At 45.9% G+C, this 23,435-nt stretch overlaps 1 protein-coding gene across 2 annotated transcripts; it reads left to right on the top strand.

Annotated features, from left to right (window-relative positions):
• Positions 1-10,637: 10,637 nt before the first annotated feature.
• LOC121568938 (ER membrane protein complex subunit 10) lies at positions 10,638-19,697 on the top strand. Of its 2 annotated transcripts, XM_041879434.1 has the most exons (8): positions 10,638-10,758; positions 13,935-14,001; positions 14,128-14,240; positions 14,338-14,451; positions 14,555-14,739; positions 14,893-14,983; positions 18,650-18,750; positions 19,401-19,489. In XM_041879434.1, the coding sequence occupies exons 1-7, from the start codon at positions 10,663-10,665 to the stop codon at positions 18,737-18,739; spliced, it is 756 nt and encodes a 251-aa protein (XP_041735368.1). In that variant the 5' UTR covers positions 10,638-10,662; the 3' UTR covers positions 18,740-18,750; positions 19,401-19,489. The 2 variants fall into 2 exon arrangements, with proteins under 2 accessions (XP_041735368.1, XP_041735367.1); XM_041879433.1 differs by lacking the exon at positions 18,650-18,750 and having other exon boundaries at positions 19,401-19,697.
• Positions 19,698-23,435: the final 3,738 nt, after the last annotated feature.

The following is a 23,435-nucleotide window of genomic DNA, read 5'->3' as shown; positions in this document are numbered from 1 at the left end:
CTTCATCCCTTTTTATTCCCCCCTCCCTCTCCACTTCAGTCCCCCTCCCCAGGAAAAGGCTGTCAGATGACACCTAGAGGGGATCCAAGAGCTCTGAGGAAAGAAGGAAGGGGTAGAGGGTGAGGAGGAATGGAAGACACCAGAGAGGTGAATGGGGTTTGATGCAGTAATGAAGAGGGTGACCCTGCTGGAAACTGTTAATTGGTTAACTTGTTAGAGCAGGAGCCAGCCCATTAGCTAATTGATTGACACACCAATTAGCATTGATTGACAGGTTGATTGTCTGACTGTTCTGTTTATCACTTTTGACTGTCTAAGAGCCAATTTATGTTTGATCTGAAAATGTGGTCGGAGACTCCGTATGGAGGGTGTGACGCACGTGCAGAGCCTCTGGAGGCACGCAGAGGCCAAATTGAGCTCCGTACCGCATTGCTGTGCGCCTCCCAAATTTTCTAACAATGCGGAGGGATCTGTATAGTTCTGCATTGACATGATCAGTTGACGTTAGGTGGGGGCAGGAGGTCCTGTATAAACACAAACTCACTTCCTTGACAACTTCCTTCACAACAGATCTGCTCCGCGAAGCGCAAGAAGTATGAATGCCCTGACTTCTGCAGAGGCCATATACCCGTAAATGCTGCACGGCCAATGCAGACGTCAGATTGACCATGCAGCGCCTTTAACGCGAGACACATTAGGCAAGTTTCCATTGACCCAGGTATATTCAACAAAAGTAATGTCGCAAAAAAAACATTGAGACATTTGTAATGGAAACGGCAGCTATATGAGAAATGTTCTAAAGATCGGCAACATTTTTATCTGTTGGACAGGGGTAGATACTTTCTTTATTGCAACAAATAAACTGTGTTTTTCTAATAAATGATCATTGCCGAATAATTCTGAAGGTACGTGGGGCATGTGATGAGTTGTCATAATACCCCTAAAACCTAGCGGTCAAACAGGGAAATGGTTCCAATCGTTTTTCCCCATACAGGATTTTAGAAACACTTAAAATAAGGGCTGTGTTTCGTGTAGGCTTACCCTATATATTATATATTCGACTCTATTTACTCTCAGATTCGAAAATGCTAATTAGCATCAAAGTAGACATCATGCAAAACTACAAATCAAAGCTTCTGCACGTCATCTCTAGCTGACACCTTTGCTAACAGGTATTGTGTCAATTTAAAACTTGCACAACAGTTCACAGAATTGTCAATTTAAAGAAATGTAGCCAATTTATTCATTACTACATTTAGCTAATATTAGATAGTTAATCCAGAGATTCTTACCTTTGCCTCGATTCAGGAGTCTCGTCCAGATCATCATGGCATTTGTAGTTCTTTATGATAGGCACATTAGCAGCTAATTAGCATTTCATTTTGGGGGGATAAATACAGGTTAATATGTTGATAAAAGTCACCTTGTCCTATAGAGATCTACACGGTTATCAAAATGTCAAGCCAGGGTAAGCCTACACGAAACACAACCCTTATTTTAAGTATTTCTAAAATCCCATATGGGAAAAATGAATGGTGGAAAAACTATTAGCATCATTTCCCTGTTTGACCGCTAGGTTATGGGTATTATGACTCATATTGTGGTACTCTATTCTAAATGCCAACTGCTTGCTAAATCTACTTTTTCAAATAGAAAAATAATTGTTTTTTACAGGACAAGGATTGTCCTGACTTTCAAGAATGAATGAATTGCTTCGCCTTGCTTTTCTGGTTGACTGGATGCAAGTTTCACCATCCAATTATTTCAGATCTACAGGAGTGCAAGTTTCACCATGGCACGGACCGTGGCGATACATTGGCATGAGAATGATTAGAATATGGCAAATATTAGTCAATTCTTGTATTCAATCCATGTTGGCTTTCGCGGGCTACCTGAGACATGAAACAGATAGGTGGGAGGGCATACAGGCTGTCGCCAGTTTATTAATGCACAATTTGCCTAAATGGATAATGGATAAAAAATCTCTGGACAAGTTCAAGGAAACTTAGCTACAGAGAGCTTGCTGATCTGAGCACCTTTTAGAACGTTTATTCACTCAATCAAAAGTAAAATTGAGTCAAGACCAATTTAGTTTGGGCAACAACATTTTATTCTTAGGCTACGACAACACGATTTGTTCTCCAGCGAGTTTGACTGTCAACACATTATAGTTTATGCGGTTTGCTGCCCTCACAGTGAGGTAAGAGGGACAAGGTCAAAGAAGGTCATGAGCTCTGGAAGCATCCTCCCAATGCACACACACACACAAATACACAAGCACATGCACATGCACACATATCCAGACAAACATCCAAACACACACACCCCCATGCACGAATGCAAACACACACTCTCTCTCTTTCTTCTCGAAATACAAATATATAACTGCTGATTGAATAGATTTTGGCAATCATAAACGCTTTCATTTGAAGGACGTTGACCTAGACTGCTCTCAGGGGCATGCACGTACATAAGAGCGTCTGCTAAATGACTAAAATGTAAATGTGACACTGTTCCATTATTCTTACATGTGCCCAGCAAACATATTTCCAAGCCAGAAATATAAATTACAAATATGTGTCCCAAATAATGCATCAAGGCTACGCTACTTTGTGAATTCTGAAGCTTATACCTTAAGCCATGGGGCATGGGCTATAATTCCATGTGTCCATGGTAGTAAATATACACTGAGTATTGTGACTTGAGTTTTCTATCAACTATTTGCTCGCGCCCCAACTTGCCCATCTGGCCATAACCTTGCAATACCAATAAGCGCCCTTAATAACATTAATTTGGGAGATAGAACTTAAGTCAGGGGGATGGAAAGAGATTGAAGACCCTCCATTTTTAGTGTGTGCAACTTCAGATGACAATGTCCATGGAATGAGGAAGAAAGGAGGGGTGAATGAGATGCAAAGAGATCTCAATCTCTGTCATGTATTAATGTTTTGTTATGAGATCTTGGTCTAATATTACACAATGTCTTTCTAATATGACTATTCATAACTCCATTCAGGCTATTTCACATTTCACTAATGAACATAACATGAAATTCCCTATTATCATAAAACTGTAAAATACTGTAAATTAATGAAATATTAAAGATGTGAACTGCTACTATAGATCTGTCCTGAGAGGACTGAATGATCCATAGTAGAGGTTGAAACTCGATTCTTTTAACATTCAAATTCTAATTTGAGATACATGTTAAGGACGATACGCCAACTGGTCCACCCACTCTCATCTTTCAAGGTTCTTAACTTCTCAGTAGGGGCTCATAAGGTATTAGCGGTTGATTCCACACGAAACTACAACAAAATAAGATGATTTCGGGGATTTCAACAAAATGTAATCCATAGAAGGGTCTTTTGGAAGGATTGTTGACACCAATTGTTGCTTTGTAGCAGCTACAGATGAAACATTATGGAGTCTTAAAGGAGGCCTGTGTAAGGCCAAAATGTCACAAATATTCCATATTCAATTAATTATTTCTCAATTATGCTTTAAGATACAAATGTCAAATATATGTCAACAATCCTTCCTCCAAAGGACCCCCTCTATGGATTAAATTATGTGAAAATCTTATTTTGTTCTAGTTTCGTGATGAACCACCCTAACAGATTATTCCTTTTGAAGGTCATCCTACAGTTTCACATGAAGGGACGTGCTGTGTACATGGTGCTGATTGTCCTAAGAATAGCATGGAGGGGTGTACAGGAAGGCAGTACCATTGTCTGAGAGTGGTGACAGAGAGTAATGGGCAGCCCCTGCAAGAGAGGGAATGGATTCAAAGGAGAATTTGAGAGAATCACATGGCAGGGGGGGTTGCCATGCCCCTTACAGAACCCTCACACATTCAGACAAAAACAGGAATCCTGAGAAGGAAGGTAAAAGATACAGGTTTCAAGAGAGAGGGGATAGTACATGAAAACCCTCCTGGCCCCTGTTGCTTGTATTGAATGTGTGACAATGTGAGAGTTTCTGTGTAGCCTATCTACTAGAATTATGCTCTCCCTCTCTATGTCATATAGTAAATAATATATTTCAAGTCCATAATATACAAAATTAGACTCATGGATAACCCTAGGCCTATACATTATTTAGTTAAAGATGGGTAATATATTGTAGCGACCCGCACAGACAGCTGTGTGTTATGTGTTAGGCTAGTAGATGGTTGTGTTGTACCTACCAGTACCCAGTGTTCGCGGGGTCCGACATGTCAATCAACCTGCTATCTGCCAATCACGGGAATGCCTGGAATGTTCTGATGCCGGGCATCCTGGCGGTTGGCGGAGTGGCGTGGAGGGGGTTTGGGCAGGGGGATGGAGCATTGGAAGTTAAGACCAGGTTTAGCCTTTGTTCTCTCTTTTTTTTACGTCTGGGCTTCACAAGAGAAGGTCACGATTGGATTGTGGGTTATCTTTCATTTATTTGGCGTGGGCTACAGCCAAACAGTAGCCTGTGTAAAGTTGGTTTAATAAACCGTCCATTCGTAAACTCAATCCTCTGTCTGGACAGTTGTTCTTTTATGATCTAGTCAGGTCATTACATTGGTGTCAGAAGTAAAAACGTTGATAAAAGTTAGCCAGCTAGCTAGCTGACTTCTGTGGCTAGCTACCGTAGGTGAGAACGGGGTTGAAGATGCTTCGAGGGAATCCGAAAGTGAAGGTGGAGGTAGGGGGACGATTATGGCCAAGGAGGTGCGTGTGCATGGACGTCGGGGGGTTCTGGCTGAGGAGATCGCCAGGGCATCGGAGCCCAGAGGCCGCTTGAGGGAGGACGTTAGAGTGATGGCGGCTGAAGCGGGCATGAGTGCTTCGTCGACTGTGTTTCGCGCGATTCTGGTGGGCGGACCGAAGGGGTGACGTCGGCGCGGCGGGACGAGGAATCTGGGGCTCAGGATGTAAACAAACATGGCGGCGCCCAGTTCCCGGCTGCGTCCGTATCCGTTAAGACCCCGAAGTATTCCGGTAAGGCGGATTGGGAAGCTTTTCATGCTCAGTTTGAACTGTTAGCTCATTTTAGGGGGTGGTCGGATGAAGATAGGGCACTGCAGTTGGCTTTATGCCTCACGGATGAAGCTCTGGCCTGTTTGATATTGATTAGCCCCGAGGACAGACGTGATTATGGTGCTTTAGTGGGAGCACTGAGGAGGCGCTATGGACAGTGTGTACAGCCCGGGCTACTGCGCTCCGAACTGAGTAATAGACGCAGGCAGCCTGGAGAGCCTCTACGGGTGCTAGCTAATGACATTGAGAGCCTCTCTCAGCGGGCATATGCTCACATGCCCCCCTCCGTGCAGAGCGAGCTAGCACGGGACCAGTTCATACAGGCGCTCTCTCCTACGGAGCTGCGCATACAGACCCAGCTGGCTCATCCTGAGTCATTGCAGGTAGCCTTGGAGATGGCTTTGGAGAGGGAGCTGGTGTGGGCTGGGGCTTCAGCTGGGGCTTTGGTGGGGGTGCAGGGAGACAGACCCTCTGTGCGAGCTGGGGGGCAGAGCAGCCCGGAGCCGGAAAAGCCTGCATGGGTGGCTGAAATGACAGAACTCATTCGTGCTGTGTCGCTACAGGCGGCACGAAACACACGCCCTGGTCCCAGGGTCTGCTGGGGTTGTGGCCAGCCAGGCCATCTGCGCCGAGATTGCCCCATGTCCCCCAGAGCTCAGGGAAACGGCTCGGGGTCCGCATAGACCGGGTAGTGCGGACCCCTGGCTTTCTATCCCAACCACCATCTTCTTCAGGAGGAGCCCACCGGCACAGACAGGGAAGCAAGGCTCCACTTCCCCCAGAAGCAGACGAGGGCAAGCGGATGGAGCCTGTTGTTGTGGTGGGCCGGACCTGTGTTGGGGACTTTTGTCATGTCCCTGTCACTGTGGAGGGGGTGCCCTGCTCCGCCCTGGTGGACACTGGGTCCACAGTAACCCTGGTGAGGCCAGATATTGTGCCAGGTTGGACTCAGTGTGAGCCTACAACTGTGCAGCTCCGCACAGTCACAGGTGAGCTGGCACCCATGAAAGGGAAGGGAATAATGACTCTGACAGTAGGGGGCAGGACTGTGCGTCATCCTGTGTGGGTGGCGGCTGTGCAGGACCCTTGTATCCTGGGGTTGGACTTTCTTAGGAGCACAGGCTGCCAGTTAGACCTAAATAGGGGCACACTGAGCTTCCAGGGAGGGCCGGAGGTCACCATGGCCCCTAATGTCACATTCACTCAACCCAACAAACCCTTTACTCCAACAGTTAAAGCAGCAGAGACTCATGGCTGCCCCCCCCCCCCCACATCTGGGTGTGACTTTTCCCCAGCCCCCCTGTCACCTACGGCGTTGCGTTACATTCCCCCAGCTACCTCCACGACACAGTCCTCTGTGAGCCCGGGCCGCGCCCCCAGCCCAGCTACCCCAGATGGGAGGGGGAGAGGACACTGTCTGCAGTGAGGGAGATATGGGGGAGGAACTGTGTTGGTCTTGACCCCGAGCAGCAGGAACGGTTGAGGCAGTTGCTGTTTGAATTCAGAGACAGCTTTGCGCTGAGTGAGGAAGAGGTGGGTCAGACTCATCTGGTGCAGCATGAGATCGACACAGGTGATGCTCGACCTATCAAGATGCGTCCCCGCCGTATCCCGCTGGCACGCCAGGAGGCGGCAGACAAGGCTGTGTTGGAGATGCAGCGGGCAGACTTCATTGAGCCCTCAGACAGCCCCTGGGCGGCGCCAGTCGTCATGGTTCCGAAGAAGGGGGCAAGCTGAGGTTCTGTGCGGACTACAGGCGGCTGAATGAGGTAACCAGGAAGGACTCATACCCCATACCACGTATCGATGAGTCGCTGGACCTGGTTAGGGGGTCCTCCTGGTTCTCCTCACTAGACCTCTGCAGTGGCTACTGGCAGGTGCCCCTCTCCCCAGAGGCCAGAGCCAAAACTGCGTTCTCCACTAACAGAGGACACTGGCAGTTCAAGGTCCTGTGCTTTGGCCTGTGCAACGCTCCAGCTACTTTTGAGCGTTTGATGGACAGGGTGCTGGATGGCATCCCCCGACAGCAGTGTCTGGTATACCTCGATGACATCCTGGCCCATGGCAGCTCCTTCCAGTCAGCCCTGGGGGCGCTACGGTGTGTGCTGGAGAGGGTGGCTGCCGCAGGTCTGAAGCTCCACCCCGAGAAGTGCCACTTCATGAGGAGAGAGGTGTCCTTCTTGGGCCACCGAGTGGGGAAGGAGGGGATCAGCACCATGGAGGACAAGGTAGCGGCTGTCAGAGACTGGCCCACCCCCACCGACCAGCGTCAGCTGAAGAGCTTCCTGGGCCTGGCCTCGTACTACAGGAGGTTTGTACGGGGCTTCTCAAGCGTTGCTGCTCCACTGAACCGCCTGCTGCCGAAGGACAAGGCTTTCACTTGGACAGTGGAGTGTGAGGAGGCATTCAACACCCTCAAACGTGCACTGATCGAGGCCCCCGTGCTCGCCCCCCCTGACCTCACATTGCCCTTTATCCTGGACATAGACGCGAGCAATGTGGGCATGGGTGGGGTGCTGGCCCAGGTGGGGCCAGAGGGGGAGAGAGCGGTGGCGTACTTCAGCAAAACATTTGACAAACATGAGCGCCGCTACTGTGTCACCCGGCGGGAGCTCTTGGCTGTTGTGGCTTCCGTCAAACACTTCAAGTACTACCTGGGTGGTCTGCCCTTTACTGTAAGGACTGACCACTCTGCTCTCCAGTGGCTCATGTCTTTCAGAGAGCCAGAGGGGCAGGTGGCACGCTGGTTGGAGGAGCTTCAGCCGTATGACTTCACGGTGGTGCACAGGGCAGGGGCACGCCACTCCAACGCCGACACCATGTCCCGTCGGCCCTGTACTGCAGACGGCTGCCGCCACTGTGAACGGAGAGAGGGACGGGAGAGAGAGCTGTGTGCAGAGGAGGGGGTCTGTGCCACAGTGTGTCGGGCGAGCGGGCCTGTCTGCTGTGAGCTGCAGACTGTCGATGTGGCTGAATGGGGGCAGCAGCAGGGACGGGACACAGACCTACAGCCAGTGCTACAGTGGGTAGAGGCGCAGGTGAGGCCACCATGGGAAGAGGTGACAGCGCTCTCACTCGCGACCAAAGGGTTGTGGTCAAAGTTTGAGCGACTGCGGCTGGCTGATGGCGTGTTACAGCGGGCATGGAAGGAGTCAGCTACGGGGGAGGAGAGGTGGCAGGTGGTGGTCCCAAAAGCATTGCGGGAGGCTGTGCTCCAGAGTACTCATGGGGGGGTGGGGACTGGACACTTTGGGGTCACAAAAACACTGCGCCGCCTCCGTCAGGGCTTTTACTGGGGGCAGCACAAGAGGGATGTGGAAGACTTTTGCCGCCGCTGTGACAACTGCACAGCGAGAAAGGGCCCCCCAGGCCGCTCTCATGCTCAGCTCCAACAGTTCCCAGTGGGGGCTCCCATGGAGAGGGTGGGAGTGGATGTAGTTGGGCCGTTCCCCACCACAGACAGTGGAAACCGCTGGGTGCTCACGGCCATGGACTATTTCACAAAATGGCCCGAGGCCTATGCTCTGCCTGACCAGGAGGCAGAGACCATCGTCGACGCCCTGACAGCGGGGATGTTCAGCAGGTTTGGAGCTGCAGAGTCCATCCACAGCGACCAAGGCAGAAACTTTGAGTCCCGTGTGTTCGCCACCATGTGTGAGAGGCTGGGTATGCACAAGACCCGCACTACTCCTCTCCATCCTCAAAGTGATGGCCTTGTGGAGCGCTTCAACAAAACGCTTGGACAGCAGCTGGCCATCGTCTCTTCCAAACACCAGCGTGACTGGGACAAGCACCTGCCTATGGTCCTCATGGCATGCCGCTCCGCTGTCCAAGACTCCACCTCCTGCACGCCTGCCCTCCTCATGCTGGGGAGAGAGATCCGTACCCCTGCGGAGATGGCGTTTGGTCGGCCCCCTGGATAGCCCTCATGTTTCCCCGGGGCCGGAGTATGCCCGGAGACTCCAGGACCGCCTGGAGACAGCCCACACCTTCGCCAGAGAGCAGCTGCTGAATGCAGGTGTGAGGCAGAAGAGGAACTATGACGTGCACACCCGGGGAAGGCACTTTGTGGCTGGGGAGCTGGTCTGGGTCTACAGCCCGCTAAGGAAAAAAGGCAGATGCCCCAAGTTGGACAGTCACTGGGTGGGACCCTGCAGTGTCCTGGAGAGGGTAGGGGAGGTTGTTTACCGGGTGCGGCTTCCTCCCAGGGGGAGAAAGGTGACACTGCACCGGGACAGGTTAGCCCCATATAGAGGGGCCTCTTCTCCCCAAACCCCAGGAACCCCCACAATTCCCCTCTCTGGCAATGACATTCTCCAGGCACCCACCCCCAGGTGCCGCAGACAAGGCTCCAGACAGCCCACTCCCCCTGTGTCACCGCGTGGTTCCCCAGAGCCACGGACTGTATTACCCGTTCCCGCTTCCTTGTCCCCCATGTCCTTGCCTTCATCCCCTGGTTCCCAGAGGGGCACTCTGCGGCCATCACAGCCACGCAGGCAAAGGAGACCTCCGGGTCGCTTCAGAGACTTTGTTTGTTCCCTCGGGGACGAGGGACTTTGTGGTGGGGGGGCTGTGTAGCGACCCGCACAGACAGCTGTGTGTTATGTGTTAGGCTAGTAGATGGTTGTGTTGTACCTACCAGTACCCAGTGTTCGCGGGGTCCGACATGTCAATCAACCTGCTATCTGCCAATCACGGGAATGCCTGGAATGTTCTGATGCCGGGCATCCTGGCGGTTGGCGGAGTGGCGTGGAGGGGGGTTGGGCAGGGGGATGGAGCATTGGAAGTTAAGACCAGGTTTAGCCTTTGTTCTCTCTTTTTTTTACGTCTGGGCTTCACAAGAGAAGGTCACGATTGGATTGTGGGTTATCTTTCATTTATTTGGCGTGGGCTACGGCCAAACAGTAGCCTGTGTAAAGTTGGTTTAATAAACCGTCCATTCGTAAACTCAAGCCTCTGTCTGGACAGTTGTTCTTTTATGATCTAGTCAGGTCATTACAATATTAAGACAGTATAATTAAAACGCAAAGAACGGGAGCCCCATTTCCATACACATTTTGAACAAGACTAATCACGTGTTCTTCAATAAGTCACATGAACACTTAACATTAACACATTTGTTTTTTATATTTGTTTGATGTTCTGCTTTTAGAGTCAGTGTGCTTCCTTTGTTGTGTTTTATTGTGTATTTATTGGTGTTGCATGTATTGGCTGGTGCCATCAAATTTCCCCTTTGGGAGATTAATAAAGTACTATTTTATCTTATTCGACGTTTTTAAACATATCAAAAATTGATTCAAATACACGCTAACCACACGTTTACAAAAATGCTTGCAAACTGAGCTTGCTTCCTAATTCTACATTGAGGAACTGTAATAATGATTTTTTTGTAGGTAAGCGTTCTTGAATTGTGTCGTTTGTGAGGGTTGGCGACACGTTTCATACCTGAGTCACCAAAGAGTAGGCCTACCTTTCGTTTTTCAGTCTCCCGTTTAGACGTTTCAACAGTCCTGAATGAAGTTTGCTATCAACGCTACTCTATCGCCACCTGCGGTTTACTACAGGTTGGTGCTCGTTCTCCAGTCTATCACGTCATCGCGTAACATTGTAGTTCTATGTTCACTTTGACGCAAGAGACACACAGACCGACAAAATGGCTTCACTACGACCGTCGTTTTTGTTGCTGTCAATTATTCCCACAATACTTATATTGTGTGCTGATTTTGCGTGTTGCAACACTGGCAGAAGGGTATGTCCACTGTTATTTATCTAATTCCATAAATTTAGACAACTAATGTGCTTGCTGTTAGCTCTTGCTAACCGTCTGACCTTAGCTAACTAACCAAATTAATGAAGACAACGCATGCATGCAAAACAGGTGTTCAATATGCAGCAAATACAACTTTAGTTACTGTGCAAATAATGTTTTCACCGACGTCTATCAAACACGAATCTAAGTAGTCAGCGAAACTAGCGTTACAGTAAAACACTAAAATTACAGTAACGCTAGCTAGATTGATATGAAGCTATTATGTTGCTTAGCTAGCCGTAGTTAGTTAAATTAGTTATCTAGGTACTGTAGGTGGCTTTGACAGCCTTGGTGGTGGTGCTGCTCATTTTCTGTCACGCCATGGCTTTCATTTGTAATATTGCACGGATGTGTCCAACACATAACGTTAAGCGCTGTTAATCAAGCCAAGAATTCGGATCAATACCACCATGTTTTATGTTTGAATGGCAGGACCAATTTGTGGAAATGTATTCTCACATTTGAATTGCCCATTGTAAAGTGTTCCCAGGGTAGATCTCTCTATTACAGGGTTCTTCAATTCCGGTCCTGGAGGGCCGAAACACTTCTGTTTTTTATTTCTACCTGGTAGTTAATTGCACTCACCTGGTGTCCCAGGTCTGAATTAGCCCCTGATTAGAAGGAGAGGATGAAAAACAGAGGTGTTTCGGCCCTCCAGGACCGGAATTGAAGAACCCTGCTCTATTACATCATCCAAGGGGCCCTAGCTAGTACTTTCTGCTCCAGCACTTCTGTTGAAAATGTTTTGCTCCGCCCAACTTTCAAAAGCCAATCAAATTAGTTATGCAGCCCATAGTGCAGATCTGACCTGGGAACTGCCCATGCAGTAAGTAAAACTGCTAGACGGAATAGTTTCCGACCCTACATTTGTTTACTGCTGCGCTGGGGTCGGTCAGGCTTCCTGTTTAGGTTAAGACACCGCGGAGCCTGCACGATATATGGCTCGGAAAACGTACCTCAAACCAGGGATGAGAAAATGCGTTACACTTCGAATTGTCCCATTATCCCAACTGTTACACCGAGAAAAATGCCAGTTTTTCTGTAAAACTGCTGTTTTCGTCCTAATGCTAGCTAGCAGTAGCCACATCAGCCATTATGGAATGGCACGACGTGTTGAACATAGGACTGACCCCATTTAGTCGACTGGTCGATTGTTTGGTCGATAGGCTATTGGTCGACCGAGATTTCTAAAATAAAAAAAATCATGGTATACAAGACACCTATCTGATTCGCACCTGTCTGAGTGTACTGATCCATTGTGGAGGCCGTTGAGATGGCACAAGCCATCAGTGTAAGACGGGCTACTAAAATTGTATATGGTTATATTATGTAAGAACAATGGTGCAACACAAATAATTTATTTTATAACATTTAACATTTTAGTCATTTAGCAGATGCTCTTATCCAGAGCGACTTACAGTTAGTGAGTGCATACCTTTTTTCATACTGGTCCCCCATGGGAATCAAACCCACAACCCTGGCGTTGCAAGCGCCATGCTCTACCAACTGAGCTACATGGGACTAACAAATGCGCTTTCTCCCGCGTTGGATAGTAGTCACTGTCCTCGGTTCTGAAACACATCAGTCCTCTGTTGAATTGGCGCCTTTAACTAGACCATGTTGCTATGTGCATAATAGCAAAGGTAACCAGCATATTCGTGTTGAGAACAATGCTGCGTAGGCAGCAGCAGAGTTGGGAGACGAGAAAACATCCTTTGCCTTAATTGTCTAAGAAAAATGAGGAGAGAGGAAACCCCAACTTAATTAGGTCTATAATCAATAGCCTAACTGTTAAATGTGCCTGGCTTTATAAATCATCCATTTATATCTACAGAAATAAGACAGATCCTGCTTCTGTTGCCTATTTGAGTGTTTGGTTGATAGCCTACTGATTCCGTGAGCACCAAGCCTCACAACAATTTCACAAATTCTGCTGTTTTTCATCTTTGCTATGCTGTAATAAAGGCTTTACACTTTTTTTTCGTTAGACCAGCTTCTCTGGTATTACTTATAATTTATTTAGTGTTGTTTACATTGTTCCAAATTGTCTGATTTTTTTTCTTTATGATGATAATAATAACCCTCCTTTTTCCTTGATCTCCTTCTTATTGTTATTATTACTATTATTATTATTATGATCCTCATTATGTTAATAAGTAATGTAATTATCATTAGTAGGCTTAGTATAGCAGCCTTGTATAACCACCATCGAGCTGTAGGCCTAAGAGTGCATCCTGTTTAGTCTTAATACCGTAACTTACTTAGGCCTATATTTCAATACTTATGTAGGCTACAGCATCAATCAATAATTTATTAGTTAATGTCATCATACAGCATACGAGTCAATCATGATGTGAAATGCAATCAAGCATTTTAGTTTTAAAGTAAAATAACAAAGCGAACATTGAATAATTAGCGTAAACAATACATAGGCCTAAACCGTTCCATTTCGGAAATTAGATTCACGAATGAGTGAGACTGTTTTTAGTCTTTGCTGCAATGAAGGCTTTACAAAAAACAACAAGAAACTGTTACAACAGACTCTATAATTTATTTAGTGTTGTTTATGTTGTTCCAAACGGTCAAAAAAAGTATATTGTAATCTAACAACACCTGTTTGGCACACATAGGCCTAATATGCACGCAGTGCTTGCTCCATACCTTATTTTTCTTGATCTCCAGTATTTTACACAACTAGTCAAATTTATTCCACACGTCTGACTTCCCCTTTACCTCCTGCTCAATCAGCAAAAATTCCATTTTTTACATTTTTACATTCTAGTCATTTAGCAGACGCTCTTATCCAGAGCGACTTACAGTTAGTGAGTGCATACATTTTCATATTCCCCGGCTTTGAGTTTATTTATCACTACCTCTGCACCCATTTTGCTGTCACGTGTTACAGTGTTCAGAGTTTGTTATAACCAATTTATTGATGTGATTATAACACCATTTCTCATCCCTGGATTGAGGTACGTTTTCCAAGCCATATCTCGCTCCGGCTCTGCAGTGTCTTAATCTAAACAGGAAGCCTGTCCAACCCCAGTGCACCTGTATGCAAGAGTAGGGTTGAAATCTATTCTTGCTAGTAAAACGGTCTGTATTTCCTTCTCCAGACTGGTGATGGAATGGACACAGACTTCAGTGGATTCTCTGTGCCTCTTGAGCATTCCTTTGAAGTTGGTGAGTATGTATTGTCTAACTGTGATGTTACGCTATTCTTCAAGGTTCCATTTACCAAATGAAGCAGATGTTGAGGTCACAATCTTGGTGCTCATCATGTGTTGTTATACCATTTCTCTCTTTCAGATGATGTGTCTCGGTTCCGTGTGCGTGGAGCTCTGCAGTTGAGGGGCGGGAGGGAGACCAGTGTGTCCCTCTCCCAGAGCCAGCTATCAGAGGAGGACAGGAACACTCTGAAGGTGGGAGAGGAAGGGAGAGGCAGATGTGGTTTGGAGTTTACTGTCAGCAGTCAGGGTTTTGTTCTGAGTCTGTATCCCTCCTGTCCCTCTGACACAGGAAGTGGCTGCTGTGGATGGTCTGTACAAAATCAGAGTGCCCAGAGTGTCTTTGTCGACTGACAGGCAGACAGAGCGCCAGATGGATGGCTACCTGACGGCGTTTGTCAGAGCGGTATGTGTGTCTCACACTCATAGCAGGCTGAAATTATAAAGACAACACACCTCATTGGCATTTTCTTTTGTAAACATATCTGTTTCTTCTCTGTTTCCCTCAGTGCTCTTTGGTTGAGTCCCACCTCAGCGATGTCATCACCCTCCACACTGATGTCTCTGGCTACCTCATCGGCGTTTCCATAGTGACCATTCCAGGCGCGTGTCGGGGGACAGAGGTGGAAGATGAAGTTGATCTGGAGGCCTTTAACACTACGCTGACCGTCATAGCGCCTACCAATGCACCCCAGTGAGTCCTCAGTCCTCATTGATGTTCTGACCACAGAAATATGATTCTGGCTCTATCAAATCTTCATTTGATTTGATTTTCTAACTCTTTGTGGTCGACTTCAACCTTTCTCTTTCTCTGTCTAACAATATCCTTCATCATCCTCTCCCCCAGGCCGGAGACTGCTCTGTTTATTGAGCGCATGGACATAGAACATGAAAAGAGAGGGAAGCCACAGGAGCAGAAATCCTTCTTTGCCAAATATGTAAGTGTGAATAGACATCTGTGGTTTGTGTCATGCACTGTGGTCGTGCCATGTGTCATTATGACTGTCTATTGGGTCTATCCCTGGGCTCTTCAAGTCTTTAAAACTCTCTGCTCTGGTGTTCAGTCTTGAGCTGCTCTCTTCCGTTATATATACACTGAGTGTACAAAACATTAAGAACACCTGCTCTTTCCATGACATAGACTGACCAGTTGAATCCAGGTGAAAGCTATGATCCCTTATTGATGTCACTTGTTAAATCCACTTCAATCAGTGTAGATGAAGGGGAGGAGACAGGTTAAATAAGGTTTTTAAGCCTTGAGACAATTGAGACATGGATTGGATATGTGTGCCATTCAGAGGGTGAATGGGCAAGACAAAATATTGAAGTGCCTTTGAAAAGGACTATGTAGGTGCCAGGCGCACCGGTTTGTGTGCAACGCTGCTGGGTTTTTTGCTCTCAACAGTTTCCCATGTGTATCAAGAATGTTCCACCACCCAAAGGACATCAACGCTTTCGACATCTTGTAGATAGGGCTGTGGCGGTCATGAAATTTCGTCAGCCAGTGATTGTCAAGCAAATAACTGCAGGTCTCACGGTAATTGACCGTTAATTAACATAAACACATTTAGCATCTCCTGTCTTCCACACATAGCCTACAAGCCACCGATGCAGACCTTTGGAACATCTACTTTTTAAAAAGTCTAATAAATCCATGTAATATAGCCTACACATTCACAATAAATCCATTATTTATTTTAGACAGGTCTAAAGAAACATGATATGAAGAAAATGTAGTCTATTTCAGAAGAACAGAATAGCATACTGAGTTGTCCTTATGTTAGGCCCTGATCTGACGATGCCATACGGCTGTGAGCTGCACTAGTTCATTTAGCAGACAAGATTTGCTTAGAATTATTTTATAGTATGAAGAATGAAGAAGTATGAAGAATACAATTGAACATAGCTGAATAAAATAGAAAGGATATTTTCTCCAAACGATTTGAGGGAGTGCGCACATGGGGCAATTCTGTGTTGAGCAGTTAACAAAGAAACAGGTACTCCTATATGCTTAATTTAGAGTTATTTATGTAACTTTAGTTGTGATACAAACGTTGGGCTATATGTTTTGATTTGTAATACATTCTAAGGCTGCATGATGTGACTCTTAATAATGATTTGAAAAAAGTTCCGTTGTGCCCTTGGGCTGAATATAATAATTATAAATCCCTTCTTTCCGGCTGCATGCTCCAAAGCACCTCTCACTCAAATGGCTCTCCGTCACGTGATCACGTCTTTCTCACAGGCTACAAGTGAAGACAGACACATCAGGGATGCAACTGCGTGCGTCCTTATCCAATTGCGTGCGTCCTTATCCAATTCTGAGGCGCATATTGAAGATAATGGAAGAACTGTCCACATTTACTTTTCGTCAGCCAGCAAGATGAGTAGGCCTAACGAACGGCAAAAGCACTAGCCTATATCAATCTACTATACCCCACAGTACAAAAGTTGACCTATTCTGTGCGAGAAATAAATATTCTAAACATAGTCTGGGACAGTTGTGGGATGGGATATATCCCAAATGAATACAACCACTAGTATCAAAAAAGCTTTTTTAAGCAATGAGGCTGACACAACAGATCAGAACGTTTAGCTTAAAATGTTAATGAACTATTAGGCTATTTCTTCTCATTATAAGTGCAGCAATGTGTACATGGCAGTAGGCTATAAGAGTGAATGTTCCATTAGCGGGAAAACACCATTCTCAAAAGTGACCGCAAATGCTATTATGCATGTAATGCTTTTATTATAAAGGTGCATTTTTATGGTGAAAATTATCTTCCCCAAACTTGAAACTCATGTGCTGCGTATGTATGCCAGTTAGGCTCTAAACCCGTTGTAAAGCTTATTTAATATGCTTAATTTTAAGAAGTTATTTGGCCACTTTAGTTGTGATACAAACCTTATCAAAACATATAGGCCTATGGGCTAGACTACATGAGGTGTGCGACTATGATTTTAAAAAGTCGCAAAAAAAGCCGGCCATCATTCACAAGTGATAATATATCGTTCACAAGTTATAGGCTAATATTGTCACCCATCAGACTGTTCTTGATTTAATCTTGTCTTTACATATACTAAATAATATATGTGTGAAATTAGTTTTGATTTAGAATGGACCATTATCATGCACCTGTCAGAACAGGAGCAGGTGGAAAAAAAATACATGTCATCTATGCACTTAAATAGCGAATGGAAGACGCTTTTCCCGTGGTTCATTTTCATGCCAGCCAGGTAGGCTATACTCCTGTTGTAAAGAGAAGAAATGTGCTTAATATTAGGAAAGTAGAGAATAAATATAGTAGGCCTAGCCTATAGAAAGCTGATGGGATCCTCCTCTTTTTAATAGAGGCCATAACTCTGTTTCCTCACGCAGTTGCGTAGCCTATAGAAATGTTGCGCAACATGAGCTCATGGGCTCTCATGAAGTGTTTGATTAGATTTTCGATTACATTTGCATTGATGTCAGAGTGATTAGAGGGACAATAGAATGCTGAGTACCAGGCAGTTAGCAAGTTTGGTAGGCTACTAATGACCATCAGCAGTATCAGAGCTTGGAGAAGCCTAATTACCATGACTAAACGGTCACGTGGAATTTGACTGCCATCATGACTCGTGACCGCCGGTGTGGCGGTAATACGGTCACAGTAACATCCCAACTTGTAGAGTACATGCGCCGATGAATTGAGGCTGTTCTGAGGGCAAAGGGGGGGTGCAACTGAATATTAGGAAGGTGTTCCTAAGTTTGGTATACTCGGTGTCTATCTGCATGTTGTTGTTTGTCTTTTTGTTATGTCCTCTGCCAGTCAGGATATGTCCTGTCCTGAGGGGTATACTACGATTGAAGCTACTCAGGGTTTTCTAAAGCTAGCCAGCTTCAGTTAGGTTCACATTCCAGCTCAGGCTTGTGGTCCTCTGTAGCTCAATTAGTAGAGCATGGCGCTTGTAACGCCAGGGTAGTGGGTTCGATGCCCGGGACCACCCATACGTAAAAATGTATGCTCACATGACTATAAGTCGCTTTGGATAAAAGCATCTGCTAAATGCCATATTATTATTATTATTATTATTATTATTATTATTATCTGTACTATGACGGTGGATATTGGTCGTCCGCCTGCTGCTAACTCTACGTATTTTAACACACAAAGTCGTCTTCCTCAAATGAAGGGGATGATGACGCAATCTTTGCGAGAGGGAGGGAATCTGATTTTGTTGTTCCTCGACTCGCAGCTCAGACACTTCATTCAGGATAAATTGAGTTAGCCCTGAGTTAACCTGAATAGGAGCAGGGTAGTTCTGAAGGATTCGTTGCCATAGAAATGTACCTGGCTAAAAGGTGAGCTGAGCTACTTTCGTGGTACTGGTTATCCCGAGTTGAACTCAGTAGACCAAAGTTACCTCGCTAACTCCTCAAACCTCGTTCATAGTATAGGGCTCTGTGCTGTATTGTTATATGTGCTGTGCTTCCATTGCTGTGTTTGATTTAATCAGTGCTGTTGTCTATGAGTCTGTGTTGCTGGTTGTGACTGTGTCATTTGTTGACTCAGTGCTGTGCTGTGCCGTTTGTTGACTTAGTGCTATGCTGTGCTGTGTTCCAGTGGTATTTGATTCTGGGAGGCGCAATCTTCCTCATGGCCAGCAGTTCGGCACAACCCTCAGCAGGGGGAGCCGAAGAGCAGCAGAGCTGATTCCCACTCAAGTACTGTTCTCACTTTGGCTCGTTCAGCAACTCACTCTGGGCTGTCAGCCTATGTCTGTGCCGCGCTCCGTGTCTCTTCTGCTTCTTGCAAGCCTATGTATATGTGTGTTAATACTGTTCACTGATTTTATTAACTCTAACATTTTTCACTAATCATTTTTCCTGTTTGTTCCTCCTCTCCTGTCCTTGTCATTCAGGGTCAATGCTAATGATCTAGTGCTAATGATGGGGTTTTTTAGTCACCGCAGACCTTAATTAATCCAGGTGTGTCCCATTTGATTAGTAATAAACGGAAGCACTCTGGTAAAATAGGATTGGATAACATACACACCCTTCATTGCTAAACTGGATTAGATTATCACAGTTTAAGTAGCCAAAGTCACCACAGTCATTTTGTGCCTCCTTCTTTTACACACTTGCATTGGAATTGACCCTGAGATGTGTTTCACTTCACTGTTCACCTCACTCTCTCAGCCACTCTCTTTGTCCTTCTCTCGTTTGCTGAGTGAGGTGGACATTGAACGGGATGAAACTGTGGGACTGTTGTGCAGGAGAAGCATCACTAATCACAGCTTGTAGTCTTACAAGATGTTAATCTAACTCAGGGTATCATTTGATGATAACATCAACATCTCTCTCCCTCTCTCCAGTGGATGTACATTGTTCCCCTCGTTCTCTTCCTGATGATGTCAGGAGCTCAGGATCAGTCCGGGGGTGGAGCAGCTAATGGAGGAGGCCGATGATCGCCATGCCAACAAGATTTATGTGGAGCAATTTCTTCTAGTTGTACATAATTATGTAGAGAAATGCACTCGCACACCATTCAACACACTGTTACACATAATTAGACTAATATGGACAGATGAGCTAACCTTGAGAACGTATGTCATGAACTTCATTTTTAGTATTGATGTGATGGGAGAAATAAAGTATTTATTACTACCTGATAACTGTGTCTGTCTGACTATTGTATTGATAGCCACTAGCCAGTATGATGCCACTGGATATGTATTCAAGAGTGGGGTGGGTGGGGACATGCTGGGTAAAGAGAGAAATGGGAGTTGTTTTCAGTCTACTCTACTCCACTAGATGTCCTCTTTCTCTGCCCATCCAGAATGATGCCTTATTGAAGATTTGTTCAACATGAATGCAATTCGATAGAGGATGACAGAAGGGAAATTGTCATTTTCGTGAACATGTCACCATGGACAATATTTGCAGCATTTTTTTTGTGGTCATTTTTAAAAGTACATTGTGTAATAGCTGTAGACAGTAGAGTGTAATAAGGTGTGTTTATTATGTGTTTAGCTATTGCAGTGTCAGAGAACTCCTGTCATTCAGACCACATACCCTGTCCTGCCATTCATCTCTATTTTATTGCATGGCTTGACTGGCACGCATATCCAAGCGGGCACATAAAACCACATCAAAGCAGTCATGCTTCACAGTCCAATAATACAGTGACAGATTAGTGTTGCCAGGACACTATTGAGTCACCAGTTAAGTCCAACCCCTATCCTCAAATTTCTTCTCTGATCTACTGCTCTGTCCCTCTTCCTCCTCGTGAAAATCCTTCTGCTGTCCATCTTCTATTCAATTCTCTGCCTGGCTCTCTCTGGTACAGCCTTTACTCCCATCTCATCTTTGCTGAATTCTAAGCCATAGCTTCACTCTGTCTCTGTGTCTCTACCACCCTCCTCCCTCTGTGTCTCTGTGTCTCTACCACCCTCCTCCCTCTGTGTCTCAGTGTCTCTATCACCCTCCTCCCTCTGTGTCTCTGTGTCTCTATCACCCTCCTCCCTCTGTGTCTCAGTGTCTCTACCACCCTCCTCCCTCTGTGTCTCAGTGTCTCTATCACCCTCCTCCCTCTGTCTCTATCACCCTCCTCCCTCTGTGTCTCTGTGTCTCTACCACCCTCCTCCTTCTGTGTCTCTACCACCCTCCTCCCTCTGTGTCTCTGTGTCTCTACCACCCTCCTCCCTCTGTGTCTCTGTGTCTCTACCACCCTCCTCCCTCTGTGTCTCAGTGTCTCTATCACCCTCCTCCCTCTGTGTCTCTATCACCCTCCTCCCTCTGTGTCTCAGTGTCTCTACCACCCTCCTCCCTCTGTGTCTCAGTGTCTCTATCACCCTCCTCCCTCTGTGTCTCTACCACCCTCCTCCCTCTGTGTCTCTACCACCCTCCTCCCTCTGTGTCTCAGTGTCTCTATCACCCTCCTCCCTCTGTGTCTCTATCACCCTCCTCCCTCTGTGTCTCTGTGTCTCTACCACCCTCCTCCCTCTGTGTCTCTACCACCCTTCTCCCTCTCTTTCTGTCTCTCTACCACTCTTCTCCATCTCTTTCTCTCTACCACTCTTCTCTCTCTCTTTCTGTCTCTCTACCACCCTTCTCCCTCTCGCCCTCTTCTCCCTCTCTGTCTACCCATCTCCCTCTCTGTCTCTACCCTTTTCACTCTGTCTCAGTCTTCCAATCACAGTTCTCCTCTCCCTCATATTTATAAGTATGAGTCAGGCTAGGAGGATTGTAGAATCCCAGCAGTATAGCTTTAGAGACAGAATGTTCTGTAACCCCTGTGTCAACATGGCCACCCCTCGTCAGTCAGTCTCGACGTCCATTTGCCTGTTTTTAGTCTATATCTGCAGCTGTGAGGAATAGCTCCTTATTTTCAGAGGATCAGTGTTGAGCTCCATCGCTTTAGTGCCCTCTGCCCCTCCCCATCAGCAGCTACCACTTTCTCAGAATAACTCACTGGTCCTACAAACACACAGCATTACATTAGGCTCCGCCCTGTAACCTTTCCCCTCAACCCTATCCTTATCCCCATCTCCATGTTCCTCCCATCTCGCTCTGTTAACTTGAGAAAGGAAGTGATGAGGCGACGAGGACAGCTAAGGGAAAGATGAGAGCTTGAATGGAAGAAGGGAGAGAACGACAAAGTCATTTGTTAGTAAAAAGATACACCACTGTGTCAGGTGGGAAGGCAGAATTGGGGGTCAATCCATACATTATCCATACATATTTACATTTACGTCATTTAGCAGACGCTCTTATCCAGAGCGACTTACAGGAGCAATTAGGGTTAAGTGCCTTGCTCAAGGGCACATCGACAGATTTTTCACCTAGTCAGCTCGGGGATTAGAACCAGCGACCTTTCGGTTACTGGCACTACGCTCTTAACCACTAAGCTACCTGCTGCCCATATGACAGTAGAAAACACTCAAGCAACGTGGGGAAAGTTATATCAGAAAAATATTTATCTGATTGGCAGCCCACAGGTACAGGGAGGTATGAAATATTAATATTATAACTGAATGTATGAATATATCTGAATTAATATGATTTTGAATGTTGTACCTGTAACCCACTTCTGAAACAATGACAAACTAAAGAAAAAGTTGGTCACAAAAATGTTTATTGAAGCTCTCCAATCTCTCTCAAACTAACCACCGATGTTTTGTTTTGTTGAATGAAAAATCCATCCTTATTCATAAACGATTCGTAAACACCAGCATGTCCATCAGCATTAGGTAGGTGGTCACTTTTAACTTTCTCCACAAATAGCTCTCATCCAGCAGCCTGGTCTCATAGACCAGATGTAACATAGTAAATGTAAATCCAGGACACTCAAATGAGTATGATATGTTATGTTTGGAATGGTTACATAAGACAGAAGGTTACTTAAGGCAAAAACGAAAGTAGGGTGGTCGGTCGGGCGTATAACGCAAACATCTAGCAATCCAAAGGTTACGTGTTCGATTCTCATCACGGACAACTTTAGCATTTTAGCTAATTTGCAACTTTGCAACTACTTACTACTTTTGAGCTACTTTGCATGTTAGCTAACCCTTCCCCTAACTATAACCTTAAGCCTTTACCCTAACTCCTAACCTTAACTTCAAGCCACCTGGCTAACGTTAGCATTAGTCACCTAGCTAACGTTACCCATAACAAATTGGAATTCGTAACATATCATAAATTTAGAAAATGTGTAACGTATTGTACGAATTGCAATTCATAACATATTGTACGAATTGCAATTTGTAACATATAATACAAATTGTAATTCATAACATATCATACGAAATGGATGATAGACATCCACAAATTAATACATACCATAGGAAACGTAACACATCATACTAATTGGGGTGTGTCGGATTTACTTTAACTATGTTACGTCTACCTCTGAGTCCAGGTTGCATCCAGAGGAGCCTATCAGCACCAGGCCTGATGAATGCCTGTCTACCAGGAAGCAGGGGGAAGATGACACTGGTGCACATGAGAGTTGGAATCTTCAAGAATGGAATCTTATTCGTTTTTTGCTTAGCTTTAAAAAGGGATTTAGGAAAATGCATACATAAGTTCTGTAGCCTGTCAACTATGTGTCTGTCTATCCCTGTTCTCTCCTGTCTGCACAGGCCATACAAACGCTTCACACCGCGTGGCTGCTGCCACTATAATCTGGTGGTCCCTGCGCGCATGACCCACGTGGAGTTCCAGGTCTCCGGCAGCCTCTGGAACTGCCGTTCTGCGGCCAACAAGGCAGAGTTAATCTCAGCCTATGCTACCCACCAGTCCCTCGACTTCTTGGTGCTGACGGAAACATGGATTACCACAGAAAACACTGCTACTCCTACTGCTCTTTCCTCGTCTGACCATGTGTTCTCGCATACCCCAAGAGCATC

Source organism: Coregonus clupeaformis, unplaced genomic scaffold, assembly GCF_020615455.1.
Source record: "Coregonus clupeaformis isolate EN_2021a unplaced genomic scaffold, ASM2061545v1 scaf0112, whole genome shotgun sequence".
Taxonomy (NCBI): Eukaryota; Metazoa; Chordata; class Actinopteri; order Salmoniformes; family Salmonidae; genus Coregonus; species Coregonus clupeaformis.
Note: the sequence above shows the minus strand (reverse complement) of the source record. Positions and strands in the feature narration are given on the sequence as shown.